The sequence below is a fragment of the Equus przewalskii genome, chromosome 5 (assembly GCF_037783145.1).
Source record: "Equus przewalskii isolate Varuska chromosome 5, EquPr2, whole genome shotgun sequence".
NCBI classification, from domain to species: domain Eukaryota; kingdom Metazoa; phylum Chordata; class Mammalia; order Perissodactyla; family Equidae; genus Equus; species Equus przewalskii.
In genome coordinates this window covers 554,777-573,163 of record NC_091835.1, presented here as the reverse complement: position 1 = coordinate 573,163, position 18,387 = coordinate 554,777, and the positions used below count along the sequence as shown (strand labels likewise).

The following is an 18,387-nucleotide window of genomic DNA, read 5'->3' as shown; positions in this document are numbered from 1 at the left end:
TGAATTATCCTTTTTAGGAAATGGCTAGAGGCATCTCATAGTAACTCTGGGACAGTACCATAAAAATGTCCATTGAAAACTGCCTCAGAGGCCAGCCTAGTGGCATATTGGTTAAGTTTGCATCCTCTGCTTGAGCAGCCCCGGGTTTGCAGATTCAGATCCCAGGTGCAGATCTACACACTGCTCATCAAGCCATGCTGCGGAGTCGTCCCATGTGCAAAATAGAAGACTGGCACAGATGTTAGTGCAGCGATAATGTTCCTCAAGCAAAAAGAGGAAGATTGGCAACAGATGTTAGCTCAGGGCCAATCTTCCTCACCAAAAAAACCCACAAAAAACCAAAAAACCTGCCTCAGTTACATTAGTTATATTAAAATTAAAATTCACAATGTAGACTCTATTAGAAACTTTTACCCTTCTGAGAGAGAGAAGAGATTGAGGAGGCAAAAGAGATTTCATGAATCATAATCTGTTGTTGTTTTTTTAATTTTGGGAAAAGTCAAATATCAATAAGAGAAAGGTCAGGTGCCATGATAAGTTACAAAGTTAATGAATAATGAGGCAAAAAATATACACTCTGTAGCGTAGATGGAGGAGCCAGTGTCAATCACAAAACATAACTTAAAATCTCTCTTGTACTTTTCCCCAGAGCCTCAAAACACGCTCAGATGATTGTGCTGGAACAACTCGGGCTGAGGCCCAGCTTGGAAACTTCTCTGCTATGTGATCGTGGGCAAGCCTCTTCACTGCTCTTAGCCTCTCTTTCTTCACTGGTGAAACGACGGTGATGATGATGATGATGATGATGATGATGATGATGATGATAATGATGATGATACCTGACTCCAAATTTGTTCTTAGATTAAATTAACATATGAGAAAGTGCTTTGTGACATGAAAAGTACCACACAATTCTGAAGTGCTCTTTACTTTTTAGAGGCAATGTGGTGCGAGGGAAGGGCTCCTGGCTCTGCTAATTCTGAGCTGTGTACACTTGTATAAGTCCCGTCAACCCTCTGAGTTGCAGTTCACTCGTCTATAACATGGATGTTATGAGGATCAAAAAGATAATGTGTGTACAACTGAAATCTCACAAGGTTGTAATCTATCATAACATTAATAAAAAAAAGATAATGTGTGAGATATGGTTTTATAACAAATGTTAGCTATTGTGTGATCATTAGTTTTTGATAATCCTTTTCTTTATCCTATTAGCTTCTTACATCTCCACTCTTTCTCCTTTCTTTACTTTTCCTTAAAGTGTACTCTACTGTGTCTCAATTTGTTGGGGTTTTTTTTAAGATTTTTTCTTTTGCTTTTTCTCTCCAAAGCCCCCCAGTACATAGTTGTGTATTTTTAGTTGTGGGTCCTTCTACTTGTGCTCTGTGGGATGCCACCGCAACATGGCCTCATGAGCAGTGCCATGTCCGCGCCCAGGATCCGAACTGGCGAAACCCTGGGCTGCCAAAGTGGAGCGAGCTATCTTAACCACTTGGCCATGGGGTGGCCCCCGTGTCTCAATTTTTCAACACAATGGTCACTCCTTAAATCATTGCAGTTTGAGTTCTACCTCCATCTCTTTACTGAAACAGTTTTCTTCTAATGCTCATTAATCAGCAGGTCCATTGGCATTTGTACAGCACTGTTTCCTTTAAGTTTTTAACATATTCCTAACAATCTCCTTTAAGAGCTATTCTCCTTTGCTTCCACGGTTTGAGATTATCTAAATTCTTTTACTTTTCTAATCATTTTTCTGGGTCTTTCGCTGGCCAGGCTCCTCTTCCTGTCCTCTGAAGGTAGAGAAGGCCCGCGGCCTAGTGCTCATTTCTTTGCCCTTTCTTCTTTACTGATTCTCTCCCAGAGATCCCATCCACTCTCAGTGCTTCAGACGCCGCATACATCAAGTTCTTCCCAAGTGTCTCTAGCTTTGGCCTTTCTCATTAGCTTTAGTGTCATATCACCAACTCCATGTCTCTTCATCATCCCAAAATCGCTGTTTCTAAAACCAAAGTACTTCACTCATTGCTGCCACATTAAACTCGGTAATAATTCACACTCTATGTACAACATTACTCTTTGGCTCAGTGCCCACGAGTAGTTTTCCACAGTTCAGTACAATGTCCACAGTCCTAAGCCTGTCATTCAAGGTCTGTTACAATCTGAGTCCCACTCACGTGTCTAATATTATGGACTGGTGACCCCTCTACAAAACCCCCTCTACTCCCAGTTCTTTCTCAGGAATTTCCAAATAAGCCCAGTGCATTTCCACACCTCATGTGGCTTTGCACACACTATTTCCTCTTCCTTCGAACTTTTCTACTGCCCAGGCCACCCGTTCATGCATTCCATGCAAGTGTCCACGGCTGTCCCATATTTGAGGAGCATGTCCTGCCCTGAACTCCTGCAGCTCTCTCTGAGAAACATGCAGCAGGGAGGCAAAAATCTGAGCTTTAATCTGAACAAAGACATTTTCCAAAGACGCTTGTCGCAGTATAACACAAAAGAGCAAAAGCCTGGCATCAACCCGAATTTCCATTAATAGGTCCAGGTTAAATAAATTATGTTATGTCCATTCCTTCAATGGAATATTTGGCAGCCATTAAAAACACTGAAGTAAATCTATAAGCTGATGTTAAAAAATAGTCTCCTGGAGTGTCCTAACCACTTTGGTTTGGCACTGCCTGATTCAACTTGATTTTTGTTCAAATAAACTCTTCAAATTTGTAATATGCCTAAGTTTTTTTTTTAACACTTGGTGTCAGAAGAGGGAACTGAAGGAGAGCCCGACAGCCCCCAGGAGCAATGAGCAACCACACACAGGTACCTGTTAAGCTCCTCGAGTTTGCTGTTTTCTTGCTGGCTCTAAAACTCATGGGTAGGTCTTTCTTGGACTCCAGATCCTAGCTCCATGGCTTTTAAAGCTTTCAGATGTCATTTGAGTATTTCTTTTTCAGTACTAGGTCCAGAAACTGGCCAGAGTCAGACTGGATCAAACTTAAAAACCAGACTCGGCTCAGGAATGGACTGGTAGAAACCAGACTGGGTCCAGGGTCGGACTGAGTTCAACTTCAACTGGACAGGGTCCAGTGTGAAGCCGCAGGAAAATAAAATTTTGTTTTAAGGCTGAACAAATAGGTTAACCTCATCAAAGATAAACGTGAATTACAGTGGCTACGATGGAGAACTTTTAATCATCTTAGATAAGTTTATCCATTTATGAGGTAGCCTAGAGAAAAAAGGGCCTCGGTCAGACATTCACTATACAAGGTAGAGGGAAAATTATTTTTCTTCTCTACAGTTACTGCTGGCCAGGATGAGAACTGCTGGGACACCCCACTTGCCACAGGGTCTGCAGGCAACATCCTGGGAAAACTGGCAGAAGTTGGCAAAAGGTAAGAATTCTTACCAAAGTCAGCTCTCTCAGAGCTCCGTGGTGCCTGGTTGAGAGAAGAGGGTAAAATTTCACATTGTCGTTTCTTTTACAAATTGGCAGGAAAAAACATTGGTTATAGAACCTTTCTCTCCCAGGGACAGCTATGGTCTTCTTGTTTGTCTCATTTTGTGTCCTGAAAACTTGGCTTGGCAACTTTCGGGCGGCCCCGAAAAGATGGTCAGATAGAAATATGGGTTGCAACCTATTTGTGGCTAGGAGCCTACTGTTGCCAGCTCTCAGGAAAATTTTCTAGAAATACTCTTTCTTTTGGCTATCTTTGGGAGTGGCTCTGGATCTTGGGAAAGTAGTATGTTTTGCATCCTCTTTGAGGACCCTTGCTGTGTCCATGGGGTTGTTCGATACTACCAGGAATAGTTACCGTTTGTCCCAGCTGAAACCAGATAGGATATTCAAAGTGACTTTTTTTTTTTTTTTTTTAAGTAGCTCTATGGTCAGAAGTTGGCCCCATTGAAGCTGATATTCAGAGCCTTATAGAAACATTTTTTTAAGGCCTTCTCCCCTAAGCTAAAATGAAGACACATACCCAGAGGGAAAGAAAAATATTCAGACGGCCATTGTGGAAGGATTTACTAAAACATTGCAAAGAAACACAGGTCTAAATATAGAACATAAGACTCTTTCCATCTTAGTGGAAGATTTTCTCCCTGATATAAAGAAGCAAATAAAGGCTAATGTAGTTGGATGGCTGGGTCAGCATCTTGACACTCAGGTTGCAACCCAATTCTTTGAGGAATTAAAAAATAACTGTACTTGTCTAACAAAAAGAGCATTTACAAGAACAGAAGTGTGGCTCTAGAAATAACTCAAACAGCACTTATCCTTCTTACCAACCCCTAAACCTCCCCCATTCATCTCACAAGGCTTGCAAATATTATAAAAGATCTGGATTAAGAAACAAAAGCCCTTCTTGGAGAAACTTACATCCTCTCTCTGTGCCTTTGTGATATTAATGTTCTATCTGGTCTTCTCTAGAAACCCAGAGCCACTTCTTGAAATCCAAACTTGAGGGAGGTATTCTTATTAGAAAAAAGGAAAGGAAGCCATTTGGGAAATTAGGTGAATGAAAAATCTTAAAAGTCTTTTCTACAAATATTAGTAAAGCTTTAGCCATCTGAGCAGGTAATCTTAACTTATTCTCTCTGACAGAAAAATAATTTAGATCCAACTGCTCTTTCATAAACTAGTCAGTTTTGCATTACTGTACTGTCTCATGGCTAAAATTTTAAAACAAAAGCTGTAAGATCTCCACATCTGTATTATGTCTATGTTTATGTATATATGTTATAGATGTGTAATATTTTTCTACCGCCAGATAGCGTTGCCAAAATTAATTGTAAAGAGCTCTATTTAATTTGCTTAGAGACAAATAAGCATTTGTATAAATCAAGTACACCCTCAGAAATATAGAAACTAACCCACATGTTTTCCATGTTCATGTGATCTAGGATAATCTTTGGTAAATAAAAGCTAGATTAAGTTAGCTGTTTTAATTAAAACAGGCATGTTTTTAGAGTTATCAGCACTAAATATAACACTTTTATTCTACCTAGGTTTACTAAAAGTGAAATAAACTCGTTATCTCTGTTATAGAATTTGTCAGCAAGAAATATAACTTAAGATAATGTTCAGCTGTTTAATGTCTCATGAAATTTTCATGAGTAATCCAAGCAAAATTGTTAAGGAGAAATAAATTAAATAGACGTAAGTAAGATAAAAGTTTATAAATGAATCTTTCAACAATAATTATGCTTTATGGTATGTCTACTTAAAAATAGCTTCCAAAACCTTTTTGGTAACTTAAAACCATAAAGTTATACTGAGATAAGTTAAATGATGGATATTCATTGAGAACCTGGATTATATCCAAATAAGAGAAAGTACTGAAGCATTAATTACTAAACATAGGTTTATCCACTTTTGGCTTCCTTTTACGGAAGAACTAGAGATATTCAAGTCTAGCAGTGCACAAGTTTGTGCCACATTGTAAAAGTTACTATGAGGAAGAATATACTTCTAGAAATTGTGAAATATATTTATAAATTTGCAAATCCACAGAATGCTGGTGTAACAGTCCACAATTGCTTACTTCTTAGTTTTCACCAGGAATAAAGGATTCTAATTGTTAATAATTCTAATCAACATACATAATTAAAAATACTTAGAAATAACGAGGGTGAAAGATAGGTCAGGAATGTAGAATGGCTGGTTGTTCCAAAAGGAGGAAGAGAAAAAAACAGGACAAGACCTGAGTGGACTTTTAAAAAGTTGTAGAACGTTTGTGGAAAAGGAATCTCAGAAAAGGAATTTTACATATGGTCAAGCTAGCTAAAATTGGAATGGATTTATTCAAATTTTTAAAGAATGAGTTTTAATATTAAAAGTACACTAGTGAAAAATTACAATTTTGTTTTCTGTTTGTTAAAAGGACAAAATTTTCTTGGACTATTGGTGCTCTTGATAAAAGACTGTGAAAGGTGCTTTTTAATCTTTCCGGTAATCTACTTGGGAAGTAAAGATTTTGTGTCTTACTGTGCTTCACGCTGTCTTTATCAGGTCTTTGATTACTTAAGAAAACCCAATCTTCTCAATATTAAAAGAGCTAAGTTTTGTTCACAACTATGTAACCTTCAGTATTTGCCTTTAAAATCTACTGTCACTTTAATTAAACAGATAATTATTATTTCATAATGACCTGAGATCTTATTTAGTAACATGTTCAAGCCTTTTGACATTTTGACAACTTCCCAAAATCAAATTCTAAGCACAGTCTTTTTGACCTCAAGTAACTTTGAGATCTCCCAGAGGACCTCTAGAAAATCTCAAAGAATTTGTTTCTCACCTTGTAAAAGAGAAATGTTAAACTATTTAGGTTTATTTGGTATGTTAAATTATGTGAGAAGCATTGTTAAATAAGAAGCGGTGATAAAACTTCGTAAGCTATATGAGTATGGATATTTGGTACTATTATAGGTATTCGAGAAATCGAGGTTCCTGGGCCTGTCAGGAAGTGACCTTCCTTACTTACCTCGTAAGGCTGCAGGGAACCCTGTTTAAAGTTTCTAGAAATTTGTCTATACTCTTATTCTCCAATTATTATCCTAAATTATTGCATGCCACAGAAATAATTATATTTCCTTATAAAATGAACTATCAGCGGATCTTTAACTATGGCTATTTTTTAAGTCTCTTTGTCATTTACAGGCAATTCTTGTTTTACTTTGATGCTCACGCAAATGCGCTTCATCTTCATAGAGATTCAGGGAAAGAACTCTGACAAGTACTCTAGAATACAGATTTCAGATAACTTTAAGATCATAAAATTGAACTGGGTAAGAATTTCCAGAACTAATGGAAAAATAAGATTCAAGCAGCACAAGTATTAATAATATGAGATTGAGTGGACCCTGAAGATGATTATAATTTTTTTTACAACCTTTTCCTATTTTGCTGTTTCCATAATGTTTTATTTTTCCAGATTTAAGGAAACATTTTCCTCTTAAGCTATCTATGATTTACAGTAATTTTATAAAGTATATCTCTGTAAACAGAATTAAAACATTTACTTTTTCTCTCTATCTGTTCTCTCCAGAATTCGGAAAATTATTGAGTATTCTTATTTTCATGGCAATATATTATTTGCATAAGTCCAGTAAGAAACTGTTCTCCTTATAACAGGACACAATTGGAAACATTGGCTATATTACCAATGCTTTGATTAGAATGTCATATTCAATAATATACATAAAATCAGATATAACCAGACAGTTTTAATGGACCAGCGTTGACTTTATGGAGCCAATAAAGTTCCTTACAAAAACCAGCCTGGTATCTTGCTTGCAGGGTTCCCAGCAGCCTTACCAGGTAAGTAAGGAAGGGAACTTCATGGCAGACCCAAGAACCTCAAGATATCTTGAGAACCTCAAGAAGAGAGAGGAATTCACTCAAATCTATGGCAAAGTCTGATGATGAGTTCTTGGCCTGGCTTCTTAGTCTAAAGAGGCTTTTGTTCCCATTAATTTTTTTTATTGTGGCCATAATAGCTTATAACATAGTGAGATTTCAGTTGTACATTATTGTTTGTCATACATTATATAAGTATGTCTCTTCACTCCTTGTGCCCACCCTCCACCTTCCTTCCCCTGGTAACCACTAACTTATTCTCTTTGTCTGTAAGTTTGTTTATGTTCCACACATAAGTGAAATCATATGGTGTTTGTCTTTCTCTATCTGGCTTATTTCGCTTAACATGATGCCCTGAAAGTTCATCCATGTCATTGCTAATGGGAGGATTTTGTCTTTTTTTATAGCTGAGTAGTATTCCGTGTGTGTGTGTGTGTGTATATATTTATATATATATATATATATATATATATATATATATACCACATCTTATTTCTCCAATCATCCATCAATGAGCACTTGGGTTGCTTCTACATCTTGGCTATTGTGAATAATGCTGCAATGAACATGGGGGTGCATAAGTCTCTTTGAGTTGTTGATTTCCAGTCCTTTGGGTAAATGACCAGTAGTGGGATAGCTGGGTCATATGGTATTTCTACTTTTAATTTTTTGAGAAATCTCCATACTGTTTTCCACAGTGGCTGCACCAGTTTGCATTCACACCGGCAGAGGATGAGGGTTCCCTTTTCTCCACAAACTCTCCAGCATTTGCTGGTTTTTGTCTTGGTGATTACAGCCATTCTAACGTGTGTAAGATGGTATCTAAGTGTAGTTTTGATTTGCATTTCCCTGACGATTAGTGATGTTGAGCATATTTTCATTTGCCTACTGGCCATCTGTATGTCTTCTTTGGAAAAATGTGTGTTCATATCTTCTGCCCACTTTTTGATTGAGTTATTTGTTTTTTTGTAATTCATTTCTGTGAGCTCTGTATATATTATGGAGATTAATCTCTTATTGGATATATGATTTGCAAATATTTTCTCTCAGTTCACAGGTTCTTTTTTCATTTTGATCCTGGTTTCCTTTGCCTTTAGAAGCTCTTTAGTCTGATGAAGTCCCACTTGTTTATTTTTCTCTTGTTTCCCCCACCTGAGTAGACATGGTATTCGAAAAGATACTTTTACATCTGATGTCAAGTACGAGTGTACTGCCTATATTCTCTTCCAGAAGTTTTATGGTTTCAGGTCTTATCTTCAAGTCTTTGGTCCATTTTGAGTCTTTTTTTGAGCATGGGGAAAGATATTGGTCTACTTTCATTCTTTTACATGTGGCTGTTCAGTTTTACCAGCACCATTTATTTAAGAGGCTTTCCTTACTCCAGTGTATGTTCTCGGCTCCCTTGTCAAAGATTAGCTGTCCATAGATGTGTGGTTTTATTTCTGGGCTTTCAATTCTGTTCCATCAATCTGTGTGTCTTTTCTTGAAACAGTACCATGATGTTTTGTTTACTATAGCTTTGTAATATATTTTGAAGTCAGGGATTGCAATGCCTACAGTTTTGTTCTTGTTTTTCAGTCTTGCTTTGGCTATTCGGGGTCTTTTGTTGCCCCAGATGAATTTTAAGATTCTTTGTTCTATTTCTGTGAAGACTGTCATTAGGATTCTTACTGGGATTGCATTGAATCTGTAGAGTGCTTTAGGTAGTATGGACATTTTAACTGTTTATTCTTCCAATCCATGTGCATGGAATGTCTTTCATTTCCTTTATGTTATTAGCAATCTCTTTCAGTAATGTCTTATCGTTTTCTTTGTATAGGTCTTTCACCTCCTTGGTAAAATTTATTCCTAGATATTTTATTCTTTTTGTTGCAATTGTAAATGGAACTGTATTCTTGAGTTCTTGTTCTGTTAGTTTGCTATTTGAGTGTAGAAATGCTACTGATTTTTGTAAGTTGACTTTGTACCCTGCAACTTTGCTGTAGTTGTTCATTATTTCTAATACTTTCCTGATGGATTCTTTAGGGTTTTCTATATATAAAATTCGAACTGACTTTGCCCAAATAAACTCTTAAAATTAAAAAACAAAAAATGTCTCCTAGATATAAATAAAAAATGCAAAGTGTCACAGGTCTTTACGGTATGTCTTATTTGTTTGAAAAAGGAAAGAGGTAATCTACACATACATTCTCATGTGGGGATATGTCGTAGTGTACCCAGAAGGGATCCTGAGAAACTAAAAAACTGTCACCTCTTGGGAAGGGGACTGGGAGTCACCAGAAAGAGGGTGATACTTTTAACTCCACACACTTTTGTATTATTTGAGTGGTTACCGTAGGTGTTTTGCAATTAAAATAACTACATAAAACCAAAGGAATACATACAACAAATGGAAAAAAGGTGAAGAACACACATTTTGCACCTACCATTTACTAGCTATGTGGCTTTGGACATGTCACTTAAATTTCAACAAATTAGGATGTACAGCATTATTTGCATAAGATTTAATAAAATTAATGATGATGGTTCATGGCAAATCTAGGAAATAGCAACAAGAATTTTATCTTTTGTAAAATACAGTGAAAAGGTAGATTCTGGAGAAAATCATTGTTATAATTTGGTAACACCCTGCGAAAGACATACTGCTCTTTGCAAACAAGATAGTGAAATGAAAAGAGAGCACACAGGACCCAGGCCTGTCCCCCTCTAGCACACAGCTCTGTCTAGAGTTCCAGCAATTGCTATCAGTCTGACCTGGGAATGAAAATGGAATGAATGCACCTTTCTCTTGCTTAAACATGGGGATGAGTGTCAGCAGGACCAGGGTTCCGGGTGGTCTTTCTTTACCTGCTGCCCCTGCCATGTGCTCATCCATACTGAGCAGGAGCTCCCAGGCAGCTGGCTGGATGTCCCCATACATCTCCTCCGTCAGAATTGGTGCTGCCTTGATTAGCAGAGATAAAGGAGCAGGCGACAGGCTCATCACCTGGGGAAGGATGGAAATCACATCTTAAAATCTTTGAAGACACTGATTGCTGCACTCCTCCTGACACTTGAGTGTCGTTTCCCCTCTCTGCTTTCCTTAAGTGACCTTAAAATACTTTCTAAAATGGGAGCGTACTCACTGGTATGGTGTATAATAAGCTTTATACCTCATTAGCTGATGCATAATTAGAAAAAAATCATACAAATTTTATGAGGCTTTCACCACAAAAACTGCTCTGCAACCACCTAAGGAAAAAAACCGTAGAATAAGTACAGCTCTATGAGAAAAGAAAGACTCCAGCCAATAATGTTTGTACTGAAAGTCGTGACCGAATTCCCAAGCATTCTGTTCTCCTTCCTATTAGGAGCTGACTTCCCCGGAAACTGAGCAGCCTGTAATTTATAAAGGAGTTCCATTTAGAAAGTTAGCTTTCTACACCAGTGAACTTAGATGGCATTTTCCCTTTGAAACATTATACGTTGTGGTTATTGCCCCAGACTGGCTCACAAAGTCCTATTTAATCCATTATTTCAGATAATTTAGGTGATAAATGTAGGCTCTGGACAAGTCGGCCTTTAACCATCATTTTAAACACTTCACAGGAAAACACGAAAAGCTTTTCTTTTTTTTCTGGGGAAATGGATTATGATTTAGAGCTTAGGTTGTAATAACAATACAACAATGTGTCAAGCGCTGGACAAGTCGGTAAGTGTACTATCTCTTTATTTCCATGCAATAGTCTTTTGAGGTGCATCTAGTGTTAAAATCCCCATCTCAGAGATGAGGCAAGTAAGACCAAGAGGAGTTAAGTAACTTGCCCAAGGTCCCAGAGCTGGGGCAGCAGATGTGAGATTCAAACCCAGAACGTCCTATTCTGAGAATGGTGAGCGCCCGACCACACACTGGTAGAAAATCAGCTCCATTGGAGGGGGGCGAGTGGGAAGGGTCATGGTTCTGGCTTAACTCCCCAAGCCTTGCCTCTTTGGAAGCTGGCAGTCTAGCAAGAAGGGATTCTTTCCCTTGAACACTGGGTGGTACTCTTACCCACCAATTAAAGTGGGCTTTACACCAACACTGCCAACTGGCATTGTATGTCTCAAACAGAAGTAAACGGATATCCGGAGCCCCCTCCCTATCATGGCTCCAGGAATGGTTCTGACCCAGTTGTCAGTACCTGCAGTCTGATGTATTTCAGCATCCCAGAGTCCTTTTTCCCTTCCAGGTTGGCGTCTGAAACCCTCTTCTTCAGAGAAGGCGTCCTCAAGCATGACTTGTCTGAGCACTGAAAAGAAGATGAGATATGTGATGGAGAGGACGGTACTCTCTCAAAAGCCAACAGTGCTGCTTTCCCCCCAGTTCTCCAAACAACCATCTTCTTCTAACGGGAGCGATGATTTAAGGCCTTTTCAAGGGCTCAGACTCTCTGAAAGTGATAAAAGCCGTTACTTTGTAACAAAAAGGAAGCTTAGAGATATTTAGCAACAAACTCCTCTTTTACCACTGAGGAAACTTGAGATCAGAGAGGTGGAGTAACTTGACTGAATTGCAAAGCTGTTTATCAGCAGAATAAGAAAAGGACACAGATCTCTTGACTTCCGTTCAGGGCTGATTATATTCCACCCAGCTGTTAAGAACACAAATCTTTTAAAAATATTAATTCAGCTAAAATCCATTTTATCTAATAGTCCCTTTACAGGGTTGGATGTTACAAGTTGACCATTTGGTTATGGAAAAAAGAATATTTAATAAAGGAATGTTAGGAAGTTGAAGATAAAAGACTCATCAAGGAAATATGTGTTCATAGCATCCGTCATCCAGGCTGAGTTGTATAGGTAAGATGGTTTCTTTAAAAAAAAAAAAACGCATAAAAAGAAAAACAAAAAAACATACTCATCTGTTGCAGGCAGCAGCTCTTCCTTCCAAGTGTCCCCTCAGCCAGGGTCCAGGACAGCCTAACTCCCGAACATAAGCACAGAGGAGACGTATTTTCCCCTGCCTCCCTAAACGCCCGGTAATGGGGTGGACAAAGCAGCTGGGAGAAGGGCCGCTCCTCAGGGTGACAGGCCCTTGTTTATGTATCCTGAGTCCTGATTCCTCCTCTTTCTGCACTGCAGGCTGTGCAAGGAGGGACTCCATCCCTTTGCGCAGAATAAGTGCTCATCTGTGTCTCGAGAGCCATGTCAATGAAATGCTTTCTCCTTCAATGCCAAAGGAAAAAGACTGAACTCCTTAAGAATTTTTGAACAGAGTTTCACAGTATTACAGATGGAGATATCTGAAAGCAAAGGCAAATCTAAAAGCACAAGCACCTACCAAGAGCGTCTTTCAAAACTCTGACAAAGACCCAAGACAATGCATCTGTTATGTGACTAGTGGGGAATGAGCCTTTTAAAGGATCTACTTGGAAGCAATGAATCAGAGCTCTTGCTGTGTTTTCTAAAGACAAAAACATGGAGGTACGCACTTAGGAACCCATCACTTGGCCAGAGAAATCCCGCATTGCTTTTTTTTTTTTTCCTGTGAATGTAAAGCAATATACAACATAAGTAACATGCCTATTTTATATAATTTGAAAACTATTCTAAAATCATATATGGCAGTCATTTTCTATATAATTGTAGGGATGTGCCTGACTTCCTTTTAAAATGTCAAGTTATTTAGAAAATGGTATCTCTCTTTTACCCTTTCTATTTATAAAACAACACATGCAAATTGAAGAATATCTGGAAAATACAGAAAAACTGGGAATAAAACAAAAATTCCTATAATCCTCAACCCAGTGATGGTCATTATTTGGTTCTTTTCAGCCTTTTTTTCCCAAATACATCATAGCAAAACAGTGAGGATGTTATGTATGTGACACACAATTTTAAACAATCCATTTCACTATGACCTTATAATGAATATTTCCCCAGCTCATTACAATTATTTTAAAATATGACTTTTGAATTTTATAAATATTTTACCCATTCTCCTTTGGCTGGACATTTTGTCTTTTTCAGAGTTACTTTTGAACAATACTTCTTAATTAAATTATAGGTTTATTAACCAGGCAGATACAGGAAAATACTCAGCTTAGAAGGAACAGGATGGATATTTATATTTGCCTCTGAAACTCTGGGAGATGTCGGGTTCTGGTTAATTCTGTCTACTGGGGACAGAAGGTGTAAGTCATGCTTCTCAGATATCAACTATTTAATATCCTGGCGTGCTTCTTAAGGAAACCTCATGATAATTAGAATGCTTATTTTAGTGAAAAAGAAGGGAATTGGAAGGGCTTTCACACTAGGTGATGGGCTAGTCAATCTTCTTGAGTGACGTGTTCAGGCTGGAAAGATAGATACTAAATACGGGTACACGTGTGATGGGCACTTGTGCACACTATGTGAAAGTCCTAAAGTCCGTCTACTGGTATGATCTTAACTCATACTAACAAGGCTATCGGTGGCTGCTTTTTGCTTTGGTAACTTGATATAAAACTTGGCTAGAAGAGAGCTAGGAACTGGATGGGGTAGGAGGCTAGTTCTGAAGGCATCTATTGGTTATTAAGGGTTTTTGCAAGAGTAAGGAATTTCACTGGACTAGGAGATGCACATAGTCGTTGGAATTACACATCAGGCTGGGACCTGTAAGGAAACCCAGGACCAAAGAACAGAACGTTTCACTAACAGAGGACATCATTTATTGTTGAGGCAGTCTACCACAGGGAGCTGTGATGGAGGGGAGGCAGCTACACAGCCCCAAGAGCTGTCAAGGATACTGGGACATGCTTGCTATGGCATGGTACAGAACTTGGACTACCGTCATTTTCTTCTCTGTATGCATAGAAGAATACTGAATACTGACTTTGACTTCTCTCCTCATCCTGACCACTACTAATTAAATTTGTAATGCAAACCCAATCATTTGACTGGCTAGGGATTTATCATTTGTGGTGTTTGGATCAAAAAGAAGAGAAGTGGGCCCACCAAATTCCCATCCTGGGAAAAATCAAGACCTAGGGCCTGATCTGGCCTTACAGCAGTGTTGCCCAGAGCTTTAGAAAAACGTCGGTCCTGCAACAAATCCACTGGCCTCTTGCCATTTGCATTGGCTTCATGAAATTCACCAACTCCATGCCCTTTCTTTGCTGGGCGCATATCATCTTCTACCCTCTTCTCCTTTCTGGCTGAAAGGAAAAAATTTATTTTATCTACTTCTTTTTTTATCAGCAAGCACTAATTGGACAGTTACTCAGTTTGGAACAGAGCATTGGACAAGGTAGAGGTATATAGGAAAAATCAAATAATTCTTTGGTGAAGGTGATTATATAAATAATGATGACTTATAAAAACCCCTCAAGTTTGGAAACGCTCTAAAATAGACTAACAGAATGTACAGTGAGTCTCCGAGCTTTGAGGTGCAGATTAGCAGGTTGATCAGAGTTAGATGGGTTACAAAACGTACTGGCTGCCATAAATACATTCTGCCATGAAAACCAATTAAACAGGAAATAGGAATGAAATAGCGATTGCTCATAAGCCTCAATTTTTGTCAGAATCACTGCTTTTACTCTTGATTTATTGCCTGCTCTGTTTTTGTTTTGGCTCTGGAAATGTGAGCATTGCTCATTTATGTGACAGATTCAGAGCAGGCAAATGGAAACATCGTGAGAGAAAAAAAGAGCTTAAGCAAGAGGCTGGCATTTTGGAAAGAAGGTGTTTATCACGGAAGATTCAGTACATCTTTTCAGCTCTCCACCTGCATGGTTCGTTGAAATGTGTTAAGGTTAGAGGACGTGTATTCTTGCTTTACCTTCTCTCTCCCTTTCAGAAATGTGAGCAGCGCAGAAGGTTGACAAGCCCTTTCTACGGCTTCAGGCTAGTGTCCTGCTTTGGCCGGAGGTGAAAGGCACTCACAAAACACCCTAGAACTACACAGCCCACTCAGCCACTCAATATTTACTGTCTTTCTACTGTCAGTGAGGTACTCTGCTAGTTATCACACAGATACAAAATGTTAAGACTGTTTCCATTTCAAGAAGTTGATAATTAATTGGCAGAGGAGAAACAGGCATTTAAATAGGCTCATTCTGCAGGCAGAGTGATCTTAAAACCTCTCAGTGCTTGTCACTACTCATAGGATAAAGTCTAAAACGCTGCCACGACCTGGGAGGCCCTACGTGATCTCATCTCTATCTGCCCGTGCAGCCTTTTCATGCACCACGGTCCTCTGTGCTCCAGCCATGGTCCTTCATCCTCACCTCTTCTCTCTGGTTGGAAAACTCCATATCCAATTAACAGGCATGCATCCTTCAGTCCAAGCTCATCTGTCACTTTACTGAAGAGGCTGTCTTACTCCCCCCAGCAAGTCAAAACCTCATCCATCAGCTTTCTCAACATGGTGCACTTAACACTGTTAAAATTTTACATCAATTTGGGGGTTTATTTGATTACATACTGTCTTTCCAACTAGACCGTGCGCATCATATGAGAGCAGGGACCATATCTCTTTTGTCCAGCATTATACCCAGCACATGGTATGAATGCAGCATGGTCCACAGGTTCTTTAAAACTTTGATGAATGGGTAAATGGATGGATAGATGAATTAATGAGTGAAGAATGAGAAAAGCACAAGTAAAGCAGTACTGCAATTTTGAGGAAGGAGGGAGGGAAAACGACATTAATCATCCACCTGCAGTATGCCCTGTGGGGACAACGAGGGAGATCAGAACAGGCCTCAGGGAGGAGGTGGCACTTGCATTGGACCTTGACGGATGTCTGGCTTTGGTCATGTATGGATTACGGGTGAATGCACAGGTGGAGCAAAGGTGAGAAATCTCAGTGTGTACGCAGAACAATAGGCATTAATTAGGTGCATTTTTGCAACTTCCAACATAAATGGTTTTTTCCTAAAGCTAAGGTAGTTTTTATAGGAAGGAGAACTTACCTAAATGAAAATAGGTTTTATTTATTTTTTTTTTTTATTTTTTGTTTTTGTTTCTTTTTTTTTGGAGGAAGATTAGCCCTCAGCTAACTACTGCCGGTCCTCCTCTTTTTGCTGAGGAAGCCTGGCTCTGAGCTAACATCCGTGCCCATCTTCCTCTAGTTTATACGTGGGACGCCTACCACAGCATGGCTGCCAAGCAGTGCCATGGCCGCACCCGGGATCCGAACCAGCGGACCCCGGGCCGCCGAGAAGCGGAACGTGCGAACTTAACCGCTGCGCCACCGGGCCGGCCCAAAATAGGTTTTATTTTTAATGTAGTGTCACTTACATTTGAGATATATATGTGTATAGACATGCATATGTGCCCACACAAACCATGCATACCCACACATACACATGCCTGTATTTTTCCTTTCACGTCATCATTTAGCAGTTCATGCAGCTTATTTATTACCCACATTGATCTATTCCCCACCTGATTTTCCCTCAGAACTTCTGTAGTTTGAATACAACGAGAAGCAATAAAGTCTAGTTTAAGAAGCCCTGACTTTGATATTCCATTTTTCTAAACTAAAGTCTGGTTGAATACGTTATAGATGTGAAGGTAGACAATCCCATCTTTCTGAGCCTCGATTTTTCATCTGTAAAATGTGGAGAACAGTATCTCCTGCAGAAGGTTTGTAAGACTCAAAAAGCACTTTGTCAATGATATAACCCGCCTTATACCCTCACACATGTGCTTCGAAAAAAATACTAAAACATCACATCCCAGGAGACAAATTAGCACACTTACAACATGCACGAGATACATTTTTTTTCCTTTAGGATGTCTTATATTATCCAAAATTTCTTCAATGAACCTGTATTACTTTCATAATAAAAATTTTGCAATTAAAAAAAAAATCCCTTTGCAAATCCTAAAGCATTACAAATTGCTACACAACTCAACTGTGCATTTTTTGCTATTGCTCATATTTTCTAGTTGTTTAATTCGTATTTTATTGCCATCCCTCCACCCAAACGTAACTTGCAAACTCTTTAGTAAAAAGATTCCTTTGTTATTTTTTATTTCTCCCAGAAATTGTGCCAACAGCAGGCGCACCATGAATGTGCATTGAAATGAATAGTATTATATAAAAAACTCTTTGCAGAACCACTTGTGAGAAGCGGCTGAAGGGGCAGCCAGCAGCACTTAGGCAGTCTTGGCCATCATGTCTGTTCAGGGGCAGGTGGGTATCTCAGGGCTTCCAGGGCAGGAGCACGACAGCCCTGGCTCCTGCCTTCATCTTCCACTAGCTCAGCTGCTCAGCATAGTTGTCAGGAAAGTGCAGCCGAAGGCTTAGAAGATGCAATAGTTTCTTGGAGGAGTGTCCTTTAGTCTAATTGGAACTAGATTACTCTATTACTTATCTCTGAACAGTCAGGCCATTTATTACTTGTTTCTTAATACATAACTGTATCAGTTTTCTATTACTGCTGTAACAAATTATCACAACCTTCCTGGTGTAAAGCAGCACAAATTTATTATTTTACAGTTCTGGAGGTCAGAAGTCTAAAACTGATTGGCAGCGCTCCTGGAGACTCTAGAGAATCATCCATTTCCTTGGATTTTCCAGCTTCCAGAGGCTGCCAGCATTCCTTGGCTCATAGCCTTGTACCTCTCTGACCTCTGCTTCTGTTGTCATATCTTCTCTGCCTCTGACTCTCCTCTCTCTTTTCTCACTTATAAGAACCCTAATGATTACATCGGGCTCACCTAGATAATCCAGGATAATCCCCCCATTATAAGGTTCTTAACTTATTCACATGGGCAAAATCCCTTTGGCCACATGAGGCAATCTATTCACAGGTTCCAGGGACTAGAATGTGGACATCTTGGGGGAGGAGAGCATTATTCCGCCTACCACGGTAACCTACCCATCACTACCACCTCCACAAATTCATTATTTGTTCACAGACATAAGACAAAACCTGAGAAAAGATTCCATGTTTGCTCACGGACATGAAGACAAAGCATTTGTCTTTCCTGCACGTATCTTCTGTCTTTGCTCAAAACAACACAGATCCATAGCCTGGTTTATTCAACTGCAGGGGCCTGAAATTTGTATTTCCAGAGAA

General features: G+C 39.0%; 1 protein-coding gene across 36 annotated transcripts in view; it reads right to left on the bottom strand.

Annotated features, from left to right (window-relative positions):
- Positions 1–18,387, bottom strand: part of UNC80 (unc-80 homolog, NALCN channel complex subunit) — a 218,466-nt gene that overhangs the window by 71,651 nt on the left and 128,428 nt on the right. For all 36 annotated transcript variants that reach the window (XR_011540150.1, XR_011540151.1, XM_070619770.1 and 33 more), the window contains 2 exons: positions 11,515–11,622; positions 10,202–10,340 (listed from right to left, as the gene is read on the bottom strand). Coding sequence is in view for 34 of the 36 variants with exons in the window: in XM_070619770.1 (XP_070475871.1) it covers positions 10,202–10,340; positions 11,515–11,622 (247 nt within the window). In the remaining 2 variants the exon portion in view is untranslated. The remainder of the gene's footprint in view (positions 1–10,201; positions 10,341–11,514; positions 11,623–18,387) is intronic.